An 18,024-nucleotide genomic window follows, 5' to 3' on the forward strand; every position below is an offset into this window, starting at 1 on the left:
CAAAGCAGTGTAGTTTGGATCTGCTTGAGATTTACACTGAACCTACGTACAACAAAAGGATACTAGTACTCACGTTATACAGCTAGAACCATAGGACTACAGGGGCTAAAACGCGGGTTTAGTCAATAAGGCGAGCACTGGTGAAAGAGATGGAACTGAAGGTTGAAGTTCCACATGGTTTAGAATTTGCAGAGTCAGAAAAAAGAGTAGGTACAGGGGCAGCAGTGAGCATGGTGATTGGCAACATAAGGGGTAAGCAGAGTGCTTTATGGCGGAGTGGGAGGTGATGTGCCAGGAATAGATCTGATGAGGGGAAGCCCAGAAGTCTGCCTTTGATTAGCAAGAAGAAATCGTCCTAAACTCCTGAGGTGGAAATGCTCTTAATATACGAATGTGTTGGGTAGGTTTGGTAAGACAGAGCTTGAGCAGAAGTGCTGGTTAGGGGCACTTGGATTTCTCTAGGTGGGAGATAGTGCAGCAGTGGGGAGGGATAAAAGGGAATGAAACTAAGATATTTCAAAGACACAATTAAAAAGGACTAGTGACAGTTAAGATGGGGAGATTGGGAGCCAATAAATAGGGTAAGGTTCAGGACTGTGTTGTCCAATGCAGCACATACTAACCACATGTCATTATTTAATTTTAAATTCATTTCAATTGGGTAACGTTTAAAATTCAATCCCTTAGTCATGTTAGCCAAAGTGCAAGTGCTCAGCAGCGTCCTGTGTCTGGAAGCTACTGTAAAGGACAGCACATTTCCATCATCACAGAAAGTTCTCTCAGACTTGGTTCAGACCCAGGTATCTGAAACAAAACAGTGATGCCAGCATATAGAGGTGACGAAGCAGGGGATGGGGCCTGTTTTGTGGAGGGAAAGGAGACCTTGAACTGAAGTTGTCTGGACAACACCTAACTGTAGGTCAGATGGAGACCTGAGCAGTGGCAGCCAGGAGACTGGCTGGGCGTTCACTGGCAGGCCGGAGGCAATCATAGAACAGTCAGGGTTAGAAAGGAGACCTGGCAGAGCCTTTTCTTTGAGAGATGCAAAGATCAGAACTGTCAGGACTAAGCAGTAGAATCTGCGTGAGGAGAGAAGACTGTTTTATTTGGCCAAGAGAGGGCTTTACTAGTAGGACGTTGGGAAATGGAATCGGATTGCAGGAGACTAGAGGAAACTGAGTGGGAAAGACGTTAAACCAGTGTGTGCAGCTTAAAAGGAAGTGCAGAGAGAGAGGTTTGATGGCGTGGAATGGCAGAGCCGGTCCCGAGGCTTGCTGCTTGTCAGCAGGGAAAGGCTGCAGAGGAGAACGAGGTTTTCTTCCTGAGAGGCCCCGGCAAGAGGAGAGGAGGGCTGCGTGTGGATGCAGCTTCCTGCCCACTGCCAGGCCTGGGGCTGCCCGTGACTGTGGCAGCCTCAGGACCAGGCTTGCAGCTCTACAGGGTTTACATGCTGTCAGGAGTCTTGAAAGTACTACTTTGAGTATTGAATTGAAATAATAAAGTAAAATGCTGTATATTTGACAGATCTATTTAGATACTGTGAATTTAGGAAACTATTTTGTTTCATGTTGTTTTTTGACTCAGCTTTTGATTTTTCTGAAGTGTTGAGAGCACCCCACATGTAAAACTAACCCCTAATTGGAGGTGTGACCCTAAATATTTCTCTTCAGATTTTTTAGCTTAATAATGTACTTTTATTCACATAGTCACTCTCATGGCTGTGATTTTTCTTTGGGTTGAAGCAGTCATCACCAACTAATGTGTGTGTGCCATCTAGAGGAAATGCACCTGAGCACGTATTCTGTGAGAGATGCCGTTTAGAACCTGCTCTGGTCACATAGTTAGGATATATCTGAATCTTCCTGTCCTAAAAATGTGAACTAATCAATGTTGGAGCTTTAAAAGAACAATCATGTTTGTTTTTTCTTCTTGCAGGTATGAATCTCCAGAAATAGCTCTAAATTGTGGAATAATGTTAAGAGAATGCATCAGACACGAACCACTTGCAAAAATCATTTTGTGGTCAGAACAGTTTTATGATTTCTTCAGATATGTCGAAATGTCAACATTTGACATAGCTTCAGATGCATTTGCCACATTCAAGGTAACATATACAAAAACTATAGAATTCTAAATATACTTGCAAGTCAGATTAACAGGTGTGCTGTTTTTCCTAAATCTCTAGCTTCCCAGTCTATACACGGCTGCCCCCTAGCGGGAAGAGAGACGATATGTTTTATATGTGTATGTGTGACAGGTATACACAAGAGAGACAGCTTTAAAAGGGTGGAAAAGATAGATTGTAGAGTGTCTAAAAGACAAAAGTACACTTTTCTGTTAATTGCCCGCCAAGTACAGCATATCAATACAGTGCGTCTATCGACCAGGTTTTCTCCTGTGTTGAGCACACTGCAGCAGTTTCTCTTGCTAATACCAGATGAAGTCGTTGGCTTCTGTTCAGGGCCATGACTTTGGAAAATGTATGTCTTTAAATACTAGAACCACATTCATGACAGAGATTTCCGCACTGTGGATGGGCCCCAGGGAACAGTGGGCTCGCCTCTCCCATCTCATGCATGTGCCAGAGCTGCTTTAGTATGGGGGGCGGGGGTACCATTCAGATTATTCTGTAGCCCCCTCCCCATCTACCTTAGCTGCCTGTTGTATATTTGTGCAAATTCAGTACACACATGATGGGTACCACTGTACAACATGCACGTTTTTGTTTTGAGTTATAAGGTTCTGTGCTGTTTGAGGTGTATGAATAAAGCAGTTATCTTTATTAGTGGTTTTCACGATGAGAGCAAGCCTTTCTATGTTACATTCCGTTATATAAAATGTCTGACCTTATAAGTGAATATTGAGAACTGCGATTTTAATATAATCAGAATTTAGTACACTAACCTGCAGACGGCTTTGCTCAGGAACCATGAACACTGTCACAGTGAGAAGTGGCCACTTTTCTCATAAGGGTCAGTTTTAGGATTATAAAGAGCCCCTGGGATGAGCACAGGCCTTGGTCTCTAGTGAAATGTGTCCCTCAGAGTGAACGAGCACCTTAAAATGGGACGAAAGCCTGGCGACCTGGCCGTTAGACCTTCTCATTGAATGAGAATAAAATAACAGTGTGAGAGGTGCTGGGATTTATTTTCCTGAAACCATAGAGGAGGAGGTCAGAAACCTTAGGTAAGACCTCAGATGTTTATATGTCAGTACGCAAAGCGAATAAAATGAGGTGACAGCATAGCATGGTCAATATGCTGACTTGGGACAGGACTCATGATTAGGCTGATAAGGGCGCGTGTACCCCATTCAGAAGCAGCAGACCCACTATGAAGGGAGGTGTAGTAGCACCATGTGTCAAGAAAAGGACATAGTCCTGTGTGGAGAGCAAGCCATGAGCCTGAGAGAGGCAGCTGTCTGGGAGCAGGGGCCGAGGGGAGAGGAGAGAGGAGCAGCAGTGGTGTGGGAGATGCGGCCAAGGCCTGACCAGTGGAGGGCATGGATGCCAGGCCCCCGACACAGGGCAAAACTGGCTAAGAGGAGAGAGACATGTACTGAGTATACGCCCGAAATGTGATTCGCAGTATCTGACAAAGTCTTGACTGGCCTTGTTGGTAATTTCACCTCAGTTAGGGTTGCTTCTTTGAATTACACTCTCACCACGGTGATGGAATCACTGTGGGTAAGGCAACCCTGTCAGGTCATGGTAGACACAGACGGAAAGATTGGGCAGAGCTGGCGGAAACTTTAAAAAGCAACGTAGATTCAAAGAATGAGCTCTAGGAGAGAGAGCACTGAGAAGCTGGCTCGTCTGCTGTACGTCAGCTGCTACTGAGTCCATAGAAAGGGGAGAGCTAATTAAAGAGCTCTCCCAGAGACAAAATGGAGGCGAGGCCCAAACCAAGACGATATGTTTGACAGTGGCATAGACCTGACACACAGACCCAAGCTACCCCCCCCCCCCCAGTCCTCCCTAAAAGAAACTCCAAGAGAGTCAGCGCAGGGAGAAAGACCAGCAGGATAGTCTCAGCCACACACCAGACATGCTGACGCGGACCACGTGCTGGTGTCCTCTTTGCAGAGAATATTTTTGTAATGGAAAGGGAGAGCAGATCCGTGCTTCAAGCTCACCTTTGAGAAAGTGACCAGAGCTACTTCCCCAGGAAACGCACTGCACACACAGACTTTCAGACAAATGCGGCTCCTCCACAACTGGATGTAAAGCTCCTGGACCAGGTCTGAGTCTTAAAAGGAAATGAAAGCGAGCTGGTCTAAATGTGTCCAAGCTGTGTAGGTCGAATGAGTGGGCACTGAGATAGCTAAATCAGCAGCCACGTATTTGTCAGTGATTTTTTTTTTTTTTAAGGAATTTGTAGGTTGGGAGGGGCATAAGGGGCCAACAAGTATATTTCCAATTTTCCAGAGTAAAAGAAGGTAGATTCCCCAGAGAGGCTGGTGGAGCGTGGCGCTCGATGTTATACCTGTGTAAGGTTCTAGAAAGTATTTCTAAAGAGATGATTTCTTCGCATTTTGGAAAGGAAACCGTGTACCCCGAGCCAGAAGGGATTCACTAAGAGTAAATTCAGTCATACTAACCTCACAGATGCCAGTAGCTCAAGGGTGTGGCTGCCTGGGTTCAAGTCCCAGCTCCGCTGTTGGTTTAACCTCAGTCTCTTCACCTGCTAAAATGTATGTAATAATACTAGTATGTCAGGTTACTATATCCCACACAGTATGTATGTTGTAAACAGTAGCTCTTAGGATTCCTTTAGGGCACTGAGGATATCTAGATGTCGAATAGTTGTACAGACCTATTTTCATGGAAACGATAACAAGATTAGGAACTAGATGGAGTTTCAGTGTAGTGATTCGCAACTAACTGAGTGTCATATCCATAAGGTGCTGGAAACAGATCTCCACTGGGCGTTATCTGCACTCGGCCAGGCTGAACACTGTTAATGACTTAGATGAAAGCGTACTTAATCAGATGTGTAGGTGATAGCCATGAGGGAAAAATAGAACATAGCGGTGATCCTAAAATGAGGCTTCAGAAAGACGAGAGAGGCCAGAATGTAACAGGATGAAAGTAATACAGATGACGAAGGGCTCCCACTGACGGACCCAACCGTATAAATATGGGACGGAGAAATAAAGCATGATAGTAATAGTTAATACTAATGTAACAATTACTGAACGTAACAATCACTAACATGTAGGGAACTTCTTATACTCAAAAAGCGCCATGAAGGAGGTATTGTTATCTCCTTTACAGATAAGGACGCTGAAGCCTAGAAATGTTGAGTGAAGTCAGACAATAAATGGGGAAGCCAGAATTTGAATCCAGGCAGCCTGACTACCAGCCCGTTTTGAGTAACAACATTCTGAATACGTCCTGTGAGATTAAACAGTCTGATGCTGCTGCCCCAAAGCTACAGGTGACCACACAGTGTGCGACCTAAAGAGCACTTGGTGGTCTGAGCCCACTGTAAGCTTCCCAGGTAACACCACATAAATGTGTTCCATTCCGGGTGCTCCCCTTTAAGAGGCAATAGACAAATAGATGGCTTTCAGAAGACAGTAGATGGTGAGGGGGACTCAGAACGTGTCATTCGAGGAGTGTTAAAGGAACGGCCATGTGTGGCCTGGAGAGAGAAGGCTCGGTAGGGACTTGCCATGAGAGCACTGCTGTATCTGAAGGGCGGTCCTCTAGAAAGGGGATTACACCTCTGTGGGCTCTGACCGCTTCCGGAATGTGCCTGGGCATGGGCTTTGATACTAGCACAGGGACCCTTTCTAACTCTGAGCGCCAAAGCTGTGTGCAGTGAGAAGAACTGACTTGTCCTTGGACATAGTCAGGCACCACGTAGGAAACTGGACTGAAAGACTTGCCATGAAAATAAGCCCCCTGGCTCAGCAGCATGTCTTTGGGATTCCAGGGCTCTTCTATCAGATAACTCACATAACTTTTAGGAATCTGTTTTTTTCACTCAACCCACCCTAAAAGTTGGCTGCTCAATCTGCTGGACTTGGAAGATGATCCCTGACCTTTCTCCAAGTTACACCAGGGCCTGGGATGTACTGGAATGTAGACAGGCAGAAAATGAGAAATCCTGCTCTTCTCCCCATGCGGGCCGACCTGGGGACTCTCCTGGGCTGGACCACACGCACCCTATAAACTGTGCAGGTGCTGACCAGACACTGACTGCACAACCTTGTCCCTCCGTGTTCTGTTCTGTCTGTCTGTCCCAATACCCTGGTCGGAGCCGTGCAAGGCCCCGGTCCCTACCGTAAGGTTCCTTCTCATCTCTGAGCAGAGACACTGCCTAAGCCCCAGCTTTTCCCAGCTTAGTATCAGCCTTTTTTCTCAGCGCTGGCTGTCAGCAGTTGCTCCTTTCCTGCTAATGCTTTCCTCTCCCTTCCACGCCCTTGTGTGGCCCTGTTATCGTGATGCAAGGGCCCCACACCTACTCTGGCAGTCTCACAGCACCCCTTTTCTCTCTCCCATCCCAAGACCATTGCGATCTGATTCCTAGATTGGCAGTGGTTTCCTGAGTTGCCCAGTCTCTTTAAACTAGGTAACAAGTAGACTGTCCCCTAGATGGGGAGATGTTCCAGGTCCCCATTTTCACATGTAGCCCAACTGTGAGCCTCCTGCTCCTACTTGCGATATACCCTTCAGAGTGAATAGTCCCCTTACTCAAACCTGCAGTACAAATCTGTTGGAAAATATTTTTAGGTCCTTTGCTTTTTACAGCAATGCTTTCTACTTACCTGTTCCTAAGAACCCAACCCCAACTGAGAGCCATTGTGGCTCAGACCCCCTCCTTGGCCTTCTCTTCAGCAGATTACGACCCTGCAGTGAGCACTAGACTCCTTTCTCAGTACCTCCTCATGCCGGCCTCCAGAATGATGTAGCCACAGGAAAGGAGGGATGATACTCACTCCCGCGTGGATCCTGACTCATTAATCCCTTCACTTGCTTGTCTATGTGTTCGCTCAGTGCTTTCCACGAGGCTGAGTGCCTGCCCTGTGGGCACCATACAGACAGACCCCTGCCGTGAGGCTCCCACACAGGGGAGACCGCCACCAACAGACCACAGAGCATGTTAGGGCAGGGAAGTGCTCTTCAAGAAGATGCCCTGCACGTTCCTGTGTTCCTCTGCCTTACATCTGACCCCGTGACGAACTGAGCTAATAGCAGCTCTCCTGCCCCCGCCATCTTCTTCCCCATGTGAGAACGGGCACCTCGTAGCACTTCTCACCAGACCTTTGAGGTACTCAGCATAAACTCCTGGTTCCAGGGTTGCCCGTTCGATCCCCAGGGGTCTTTCCTGGGCATACACTCATACCCTATCCAGCAGTTTAAACACCTGTAAATCTTTGGGGTGGAATTAGAAGCCTTCTTAAAACTATACTTTGAACATTGCCTAATGTGATGTTTTCCCAAACTTATTCCCTGATTTTGTTGGGTCATTCATTTATTTATTAAATATTAAGCTTTTACCATGTGCTAGGCCTGCAGAGGTGCTGGGGATCCAAAGATGAGTAAAAATGGATAGGACCCTTGTATTTGTAGAATTTACAGTCTGCCATGAGAGAGAAACGTTAACTGAATAACCCCACAGCTGGTGACCAGTCCGGAAGGGCTCCCTGTGGGAGTGATGCTCGGGTTGAGGTCAGGAGGGAGGTAGTAGGTACTAGAGAGGGGAAAGCTGTGCAATGAAGGCCTTTCAGAGAAGGGTGCTAACAGGCGACAGAAGAGCTTCCTGCAGAATGTCCTGTGACCTGATGGATCCCCACGAGGGAACCAGAGCTGTAGTGCTTTCCATGTTCTCTTGTCCGTGGGACATTTCTTAGAGCATTTTCCGGACCAGTATGGCACTTGGACATACTGCAGGGAACACTCGTTACCTGGGTAACTCAAATATAAACAGCAGAGAAAACAAGGAAACGTGGTTCAGAGAAAGGGGATGATTGGCACTAACCCCTGCAGTGGGCAGCTCTGAAGGAACTGTATTCATTAATTTACCAAATACTGACCGACCATTCCTGCTGTCACATGTTCCCATTCTCTTTCCCACCTGGTGAGACCGAGCCTCGTCCATTGCTAACTTCCAGGTCCTAGAATGCAGGGACCACATCTTTTTTCTTTGTAAACCCAGCACCTACAACTTTACCTGGCACATAGTAGATATTTTCTGAATAAATGATCTAGAGTTGTTTCCAGGGAAATCCACAGGATGAGGTATAAGCTCTAGTTCACAGTAATGCAGAATTAGACTCGAGGTCATACTAACTTTTGTTTCTACATATCTGCAGCATTCTTCTGCTTAGGAGCTAATATTTATAACTTGACAGGGCTTTTAAAGAACATCTTACGGCTGCCAAAGATTACCTTAGATAAGAAACTGAATGTAATTGAATTTAGGAGGAAGAAAATGGAACCTCTAGTACTTTTTCTAATTAAAGAAATTTCCTCTTTCTACACCAGGAGCAGTATTCTGTATTTTATCACAACTGTGTACTTTTATTTCACTTCAATTCTTCATTCCCTTTGTTTGAGTGTATATTTCCATTGCCTGGTATGTTTGATTTTGAAATTTTTCCTTGTAAGAGCTATAGACATGTCACTAATCATAATCATTAAAATCACAATTTCAAATTACTGATCTCATTTACTCTTATGTAAAGATAAACATTTTCAATCTAATTCATGCTCAAGTGTTTTTAAGTATGGTAATGTTTAACAGCAGTTTTTATTAGGTAAAATGGCGTGGAATGTTTTAGGATTCTCTTTTCTAAAAGAACTTGAATGCAGAACAGCATTTTAAAAATATTTTTTCTTTTTCTAGGATTTACTTACAAGACATAAATTGCTCAGTGCAGAATTTTTGGAACAGCATTACGATAGAGTAAGTATATGACATACTATTTTAAAATAGCAAATTATCAGTTTTATTACCAGAAATGAAGATTTCAATTAGATTTTGTACCAGAATAATATTTTTGCATATTTTCAGTGTTCATTTCTTTACTTCATGAAGTGAGGTATAGAGTGTTATTTGGTCAGAAACAGACTTTTATCTTTTTGATTGACACACTGCCCTTTGTATCTTTCTTGCTTTAGAAGAGGGAAATAAAGCACTTTGGCGCTCAGTGATCATGTACAGTTGAGATAAAAGGAAAACGATTATATCTGACTTCTTGATTATCCCTTTCCATCAGTGGCTCACATTCGAGCTGCTTACAAACGAAAAGAGAGGTGACAGCTGACAGAGTGAGACAAATAGTAGCCTAGAGGAGGCAGGATTCTGCCCCTGCTCTGCTAACTCCTTTTCACCACCAAGGCCATTACCGCTGGGGAACTCAGAAGTCCGTCCCTGTTTGTAACATGGAGGACGTTGGACTAACCCAGCAGTCAGCTCCCTTCCAGCTTGAGTCCATGTCAGACTTCCTGGTAATAGAGCCCCCAAGAGGTTTGTATACAATTCTGAGTGCTCTGATAACCTCACTGCCCTTGACCGTCGCAGCAGCCTCCAGGCCGCAGTGTCAGATGTCCTCCACCAGGTGCCAGGTCTGCTCTCTTTACCCACAGGCGTGTCCTTGCCATAGGCGTTTAACTTCCTCATTGTCCGAGATCTCGTAGGTGCTATTAGAGAAGTTATGATGATAACCATCCACTGAAAAGTCCTGTTCCTTCCCATAAGATTCGGTTTAGGTTTTCATTCTTCCACTAGTCATTTGAATTTTTGAAATCCTAAGTGTGGTTAATCATCATTCTTCATTTAGCTCTTCAACTAAATTATAAGATTCTTATAAAATTTACAAAAATCTTATAAAATCAAAACCTATGCTTTCCAATTCTTTTGTGTTCCTTTTTCCCCTGTCTTTCCCTTTCAGTAACATCATAGCACAATGCACACTACATAGTCCTTCATAACTCGCCTTATAAATCGCTTAAACATTGGTCAATTGTGTTTATTTCTGCCTGTGTGTATTTGGATATGGGTGTGTTTCTTTGTGTGTGTGTGTTGGTTTAAAATGGCGGCATGGTCATCCCCAGACCTTGGGCAGCTGCCTTCCTTCACCCTTTGTGCCTTCAGGACCTGCAGCCCCAAAAGGAGGGTCTCATAGTACCTACCTCCTGGGTTGTTGTGGAGATGACATAAGAAGGTGTCTGTCAAGTGCGTAACATGCTGGAGCACAGGAAGCATTTAATACACATTAGTTGTATTATTTTTATTACCACCTGGTCTCAGAGATTTTTTTCAACATACCCATATCTTAAAGCCAACCAAAGATACATACTAAAGCAATTTCTAAGAAATTTACTACAGGCAGTGGCATCTGTTTAGTTTCGCAGTAAAAGATTTTCCTACATGTTATTAATGGATGACATTGGTTAACAGGGTTTTTGAAAAATCCAGGCGAGGCAACTGACAGACATGTATGCAGTGCAGTCAGATCTGAGGGAGGGAGAAGGAAGGTTGGGAGATGGGGGTCATTTAAATTAAGCCAGAGGTGAGGTTATTACACCAAATGCATATTCTAAAATCCCAGACAGCTCAACGCTGAGCTTTCTAGTAACCAAAGCCAGAGGGAAACAAAATCAATTAAAGGATCACAGTCTCTGTAAAGCACGACAGATGCCTGTTGCTCAAAAGAAACAGGCTTTTCTTGCACTGGGACCTGAAACAAGTTTCTCCCATTCGCATTCCCAGAGGGGTATTAAATGACAGTGCTATGTAGTGGGCATAGTCCTCGCGATGGCTGCAGGGAATAAGATGCTGAACTCTTTGCATCTGTGGCTCCCTGAGAGCAAGTCTGTGAGGAGCCCAAACAGTACCCATCTGTCCGAATCCTGGGATGGAACCTAACACTTCTAGTGGGATATCCACTTCTGGGCTATATCCGCACTCTTCAGGCAGTTCTCATGAGAAGAATTCCCTGCAACTAAGAATTGCGTAGCAGAAAATCTTAACTTGCATTTTCTGTCAGGAACTTGAGGTGTCTGTACTCGTGTTACTATTGTAACTGAAAGGTCGATCCAGTTGTTTCAACGGTTGGTTTGATGATCACTTAGGAGAAGGTGGGGTTAACAGCCTTTTCTCACCTGCCTGCATAGTAAGTAGATGGCTCTCCCACCTCTTCCTAGACTTGAGCTAAGGAAACGATGCATAGGCAATTCTGGGTTAGTTTTCAGCCAAGAGTCAGAAAACTTTTTCTGCAAAGGGCTAGATAGTAAATATTTGTGGCTTCCTGGGCCATGTGGTCTCTGTCAGCTCTCCTGTCTGATGCACTGCAAAGCCAGCCATAAACAATATGTAAACGAATTTGTTTACAATACACGCGTGAGCATGGCTATGCTCCAATAAAACTTTATTTGTAAAAACAGGCAGTGAACTGGGTTTGACCCAGGAGCCATAGTTTACTAACCCCTCCTCTAAACCACAGATGAATGGCTGCTGAAGACCTAGCATAAAGCACAGGCACATACCCTGTTTCCCCGAAAGTAAGATCTAGTCGGACAATCAGCTCTAATGCGTCTTTTGGAGCAAAAATTAATATAAGACCTGGTCTTATGTTACTGTAAGACTGGATCTTAAATATGATATATATGATATGATATGAAATAATATAATATAATACCGGGTCTTATATTAATTTTTGCTCCAAAAGACACATTAGAGCTGATTGTCCGGCTAGGTCTTATTTTCGGGGAAACATGGTAGTTTTCTAGCACAGACAAGTTACAAAGCAGGCATCGTCTCCCACCCACCACAACCAGGGCAAAACTTCAGGAAAGCATTGCTGTCCAACAATCATGCTAGTACAACAGAATTTGGGAACTTTTAAAACCAGTCTATAGTTAAAACAAAAACAAATAAACGTGTGTGTCTGAGCGCGCATGCATGCATCTCTTAAAGCTAACTGGCCTTCTCTCCGCCCAACTTTTTGAAAGTGTGCCCCTCCTTTCCATTTCTTCCTTCCTTGCTTTAACCCGGTCTGTACGCCACACCATTCCAGGGATACTGCTCTTAGCACAGTTTTGTAAATCTGCTGGACACTTGTCAGTTGTTGGAGACTTGCATTCTCCAGCTCTTCACTCGTGCTCTGTCCTGCCTTTTTTATCCCCCAAGAATATCTTTCCTCCCCGCATTTTCTAAACAGACTCCATCCCATTACTCAAGTTTGAGCCCAAGTCCTAACAATTTAAAACACAGAGCTGAATTTCTCCTCTCTTCTTATTTTCTCTCCTTGCTTAATGTGTTGAAAGAACAGGTTAGTTTTCTCTCTGTTTGTGCTTTGGATTAGTTCAGTTTTCATATGTAAAGAATATAAATTTTCTAATAAAACACCAGGAAATGAGAGCTAACTCAACAGTGAGCAAACAGTGGCAGGAAGGGACTTATGTTTTGTGTGTATGGAGTTTGGGTGACAGAAGAGGGCCAGATATAAGCTGTATGTGAGCCTGGCTAGAGCTGAGAAGGGTCAGTCCCAGAGCCCTCTTAACAGAGGTGGTCAGTGGGCATCACCCCGAGGGTCTCTGAGCCCATCAGAGGCAGGGGTGCTACAGGCGAGCTTGGGCAACGATGGGCCCTCGCGGGCTTCCAGGTTTGCCCTCAGCTTCTACCAGTCTTAAAAAAAATAACCCTGATGTGTGTTTTCTTGTCTCTTAGTTCTTCAGTGAATACGAGAAGTTACTTCATTCAGAAAATTATGTGACAAAAAGACAGTCACTTAAGGTATGACAGATTATTTATTTTATGCAGTTTATTTCTCTTCACCCTGTGTTTGAATTTTGAATTTGGGAGATGCTGGGATGGGTGTTACACCTTTAGGGGGAAAATAACATTTATCCATGGTCACGATTTCTGTGGGAAGGAATGGGGTTCGGCAGTGGTCCACACGGGACACCTGCCCACCTCCTTGTGAGTTAGATACCAAAATGGAATACACAAAATTTTGAAGAGGACTTGATCTCTTAGTACAATATTTTAGCTTTTGAAGCATATTTCTAAAACTTAGAATCGCTTCAAATAGATGAGGGTGCTGCAGGGGTTGTCTCCCCAAGGTGCTGCCCAGAGGGCACAACTTATTGTGTGAGGGAAGGGGGATGGTTCGAGCGGAAAACGGATTTGGCTGCTTTATGTTAAAATACAATATGAACAATTCCATTGGAAACTTAAACTTTAAGACTTAAATTAAAGCTCTAGAATAGGGGTTGGCAAACTATAGCCCAGGGGCCAAGTCCAGCCAACTGCCTATTTTTGTATGTAAAGTTTTACTGGAACACAGACACATTAGTTTATTTACATATTGTCCAGGGCTGTTTCAGACTACAACAGCAGATGTGAATGATTGCCATAAAGACTGTATGGCCTGCAATGTCTAAACTGCAAACTATCTGGCCCTTTACAAAAAGTTAGCTGATCCCTGCTCCAGAAAATTTTTACTATCGTCAGTAAATTCATACGCCTCATTCTGTGACAGGAACTACCGATGGAATCACAAAGGACTTTGAAAAACAATCATAATTCCATTTACATTGTTGGCCAGGTCCACTTTAAATTCTACTCAGCCCAGAGTTCTTTTCCTCGGAGGTATCTGAATTCATTTTGATCAAGACTCCCTTCCTACTTCCCCTTCCTGCCCTGGGGAGATCACGCTCGAAGACCTTATCTTTCTGTGGAAATTCACTAATGAACAGGAGAAGCATCTGTTATACTTTGTGTCCTTTGATAAGAACACTCTCTACCATGCACATTTCCAGAAGAATCCTTTCCATCTGTCCAGCTACTTCCTTTCTACCCCTTAAGGCTCTAACTCGTACAATCAGGGACCAATAAGAACCACAGCTTGGAAATGTGACACTGCTACCGTAAAGCACCCACTCATTGCTAGGGCTCGAGCCTAGCCTCCCAGCCATTGTTCTGTCTGTGGTGTGTTGGCTAATGGTTGCCGGTGATTCTCACAGCTGATAGGAACAATCCTTTCATTTCCGGGGTGGGTCCAGTGTTTCTGACAGCTGTGTAAGGAACGTTCCCTCATCATATCATCAGATATGATGAAACGATAACTTCAGTGTGTGTGGAGAACTTTGGGCGTGATCCTTTGTCATATGAAATTCAGATAAATAAAATAAAAATAATGAAATTAAGTTTTTCATTAAGCTAAAGTTTGCGGTTAGTTAACAGGAATTATCAACACCTTATCTTGTGAACAGTTTCTTTTATAGTTTTTTAGTGAGATAACGCCAGTGCAGATTTGAAGAGTAGACGGGCTCTGACAGTCTCAGATTTGGGGCCAAGTGCGCCTTGAATGTCCTCTTGAGAGATCAGTGTGGACTCACCATAGGGTTAAAGCCCAAGAGGTGTTCAGGTGGCAGGTAGTAGGCACTCGATAACTTCTCGGGCCATAACTCAGTCCGATTCCTCAGTCTTTTCAGTGCCTGCTAATGTTCTGTACTTAATAATGATGATTATTAAATGACTTCCTTTTTAAAAACTGTTTTTTCCTGAAATCTTATCAATCATGTAAGATAATTCTTTAAATGTCTTCTCAGCTTCTCGGGGAACTACTATTAGACCGGCACAACTTCACAATTATGACAAAGTACATCAGTAAACCTGAGAACCTCAAATTAATGATGAACCTTCTACGAGACAAAAGCCGTAACATCCAGTTTGAGGCCTTTCACGTTTTTAAGGTAGCGTACAACTTGCCTTCACAGTGGTTCATTGCATTTCATTACAATTCCTGAAATATTATTAGCCTCGCTTTGGTAATTTAAGGAATACAGTTCAATTCGGTCAGTTTTCCTGTTTGTGCAGCACAACATTTAAGCAGAAGAATAGACCCAGAAATGGGGTATACTATTTAGATTTGGGAACAGAACAGTTTACTTGGAAGTGAATGTCATTGATCTTTGGCATAGAAGATTATTAATCACAAAGTAAAGGGTAATCCGTTTCTTAATGCTTTCCCTGGAGGATTTTATTCTCCCAATCCATTCCGACTTTCTGTGCCCAGAAATAATTTCTGCCCATTTTATCCCCAAATCAGAGTCTGTATTTAACACCAACCACTGAGTTTCAGAGCATGAATGAGCATGCCAGGCCTTTTTGTGCTAAACCGTGCAGCCTCTTTTTAATTTGCACGTAGTGAAGTGCAGTCGCAGAGCACACAGTGAGTGAGTTTCCCAGGCCCACGCCGTGTGCGCTGCCCCTGCCGTGCAGGCCTCCGTCCTCTCTTTCCCTGTGACTGATGGTGCCTTCTCTCCGGCCAGGTGTTTGTCGCCAACCCTAACAAGACGCAGCCTATCCTCGACATTCTCCTCAAGAACCAGACCAAACTCATAGAGTTCCTGAGCAAGTTTCAGAATGACAGGACGGAGGACGAGCAGTTTAACGACGAGAAGACCTATTTAGTCAAACAGATCAGGGACTTGAAGAGACCAGCTCAGCAGGAAGCCTAACTCCCCACAAACACCCAAAGTATTAGATCCAAACCCAGCACCTGCCCCTCAGCATCAGGCTCCCACCCACCCAGGAGGGACATTACTGCTAATCTGCTGTTAAGTGAACGGTTTTCCATTTTTCCTTGTTTTCTTTCGTAGTCCAAGTTGGAGAACGTAGCTGCTGCTTTCTTGCACACTAGAGCACGCGTGGACTTTCTCTTGATCTCTGTGTCATTTCAGGATTCACAGACTGTTTGTTTTAGGAGTTCTGAACATGGCTAGGTTCACGAAGGCAACTGTAGAGGTGACATGACAGTGTGGTGTAGGGCAGGGGGGCGTCCCTGGGGTCCTGGACACCGACAGACGGGTTCGCATTTCCCTGTTGGAGAGCCGAGTGCGCGCTCTTGGCGAGCCCAGCGGCCTCCGCTAAAGGGCTGTATTTGAAGTCAGAGGGGCACAGAGCCCAACGCGTGAGCTTTCTGGGGGGATAAAGTTGACATGCGAATAAATTGACACTGAAACTTAGCAACTTCTTTAAAGTGTGAAGCTTCATAAGGTCATAAGGAAAATGTATATATGCTTTTCACAGCTTTCTAGAATTTTTTGACATTTGATTTTCTTGAGACTTGTAAACCTGGATATGTTGAAAGGTATTTGTTAATTTCCCTTTCAGAAGGTCTTTTAAAACTAGAGCTAGCAGCGAAACCTTGCATTTCATTTCAACGGCGCTTACAGGTTTCTTTTGTATATAATTCTTAGAATGCTCATTTCTTTTAAATGATTTAATTTGTACAGCAGAGGAATGTTATTGTATTAGTATGTAACTATTACCTAATATTGAGTTTTTGCAAAAAATGAATGCTCATATGTAATTGAAATACTTCAGATCACATGAAAATGCTGATTTAACATTTAAGTATCACAGCATTAAAAGAAAAAAAGTAAACCAAACCTTTGTATTCAGTTATCTAATGGGTGCCATCAACAGGCTACAAATACAGACTTGGAACTCAGTCAGCCACACTTTCCTGCATAATATTGGCCTTATTCATTTAAAATGAGTCATGAGTTTGCTATATCTATGAAAGATACCGATTATGCTAAATTAATGCTGATTCTTTGTGTGTGTGGGAAACCCCTGTAGAGCACCCTTTCTTTTTTAGAATAAGTAACCCAGTACAATAGTTGTGAAACTGAATAATTAAAACTTTGGCTTCTCTTAGGAAAAGAAGAGTTCCTAGTCATAGGTGTCTTATGGGGAAATTTATTTTTTTTAATGTCCTATTCCTTAATGCTGCAAATTATCAGTATTTATAAAGTAACTGATTTTGCACCACTTTTTTGTTACTGTGACCACAGCAGAACAACGTGTCCTAGAATATATCTGTGTAAAGTTACTAGAATGGTATCTGTTCATCTTAGTGATACGAAGATCACAACTAGCAACTTACAAATCAGTTTGCCAGTTCGGATTCAGCATGGCTATGGCTGTAGCTGACTAAGAGATTTATATAATTCTTCTTTGCTAGCATCTCTTACTAATTGAATTATTTATCAGCCAGTAAAATGAGACTCCCAAGTGATGTTTCAGCAGGTTGTAAGACCTCCTTCTAGGAAAACCACTTAGGAAAATAGCTCCAGAAAATATAGGTGCATTTTGTTCTATTTAATTAAAATGGCAGTCGACATTGTAATTGGTTTTGCTGAGGCTGTCTTTACCAAAATCATTCATGTTTTTCCATCGGCAGTAGGAGCCGCAAACCAAGCTCCCTGAAAGGAAAACATCCGAGATGTTTAGGAAGGCAGACTTGGCCGTGGTGAAAGTCTGCTTCTCGTGCTCTAGTGCTGGGGGTCTGGGTTTAGTGTGAAAACATTAATTACACCAAGCAGAAGAAAGGTTTCCTTGCCAAACTGGTTCTTTGAACTTGAAACAACAAAACAGCTTCCACTTTGGCGGACAGTGAGGGGCAGCATGTGGAAGAACACAGCCAGGTGTCACTGTCACGTTGCATTCTGGAGAGAGTGAAGATTCGGGGGCTTGTGGTTTTTAAACAGAAATGTGCAAACTTTCAAAGTGGAAAAGTTGCATTTGAATTTACGATCATTTAATATATGCATATGAGTATTACCAAAACTATCATACTACAAGTGGTTTCTTTTGTGTTATAAAGATTTAATTTTACGTAAGTCAGTTACTCAATGTGATTTTTAACCCTTTAAAAAAGGTGGATGTATACAATTGTTAACAATGCCATAAAAGCATTTCCTTTCTCCTAAGGAAAAGTAAATTTCTTATCAGACTATCTGGCTGGCCCTGTAATTTAAATTAAAATAAAATTTTGGAGAAATAGCTTGTCCGTTTTTATGAAGTTTCACAGAGGGCTGCATTTGGTCCCTGTGAGCAGCCCAGCAGGAGACACACCAGCACAACCTTTGTCACAAACCCTAACCAGAAGCAACACGCACCCCTCTCTCTACATCTTTTTTCCCATTCAGTGTTTTATTTTTGGTGCCAAAAGCCATGATTTTCATGTACATTCTCGGGCTCATGGCTCCGTTGC

At 43.5% G+C, this 18,024-nt stretch overlaps 1 protein-coding gene across 2 annotated transcripts in view; it reads left to right on the forward strand.

Moving 5' to 3' along the window:
* CAB39 (calcium binding protein 39) overlaps positions 1-17,813 on the forward strand; it is a 72,755-nt gene extending 54,942 nt beyond the window's left edge. For both annotated transcript variants that reach the window (XM_074314786.2, XM_019739786.3), the window contains exons 5-9: positions 1,936-2,104; positions 8,856-8,915; positions 12,684-12,749; positions 14,570-14,713; positions 15,293-17,813. In XM_074314786.2, coding sequence (XP_074170887.1) covers positions 1,936-2,104; positions 8,856-8,915; positions 12,684-12,749; positions 14,570-14,713; positions 15,293-15,481 — 628 coding nt within the window. In that variant the 3' untranslated portion in view covers positions 15,482-17,813. The remainder of the gene's footprint in view (positions 1-1,935; positions 2,105-8,855; positions 8,916-12,683; positions 12,750-14,569; positions 14,714-15,292) is intronic.
* Positions 17,814-18,024: the final 211 nt, after the last annotated feature.

Source organism: Rhinolophus sinicus, chromosome 17, assembly GCF_057876585.1.
Source record: "Rhinolophus sinicus isolate RSI-liver-muscle chromosome 17, RSI-T2T, whole genome shotgun sequence".
Taxonomy (NCBI): Eukaryota; Metazoa; Chordata; class Mammalia; order Chiroptera; family Rhinolophidae; genus Rhinolophus; species Rhinolophus sinicus.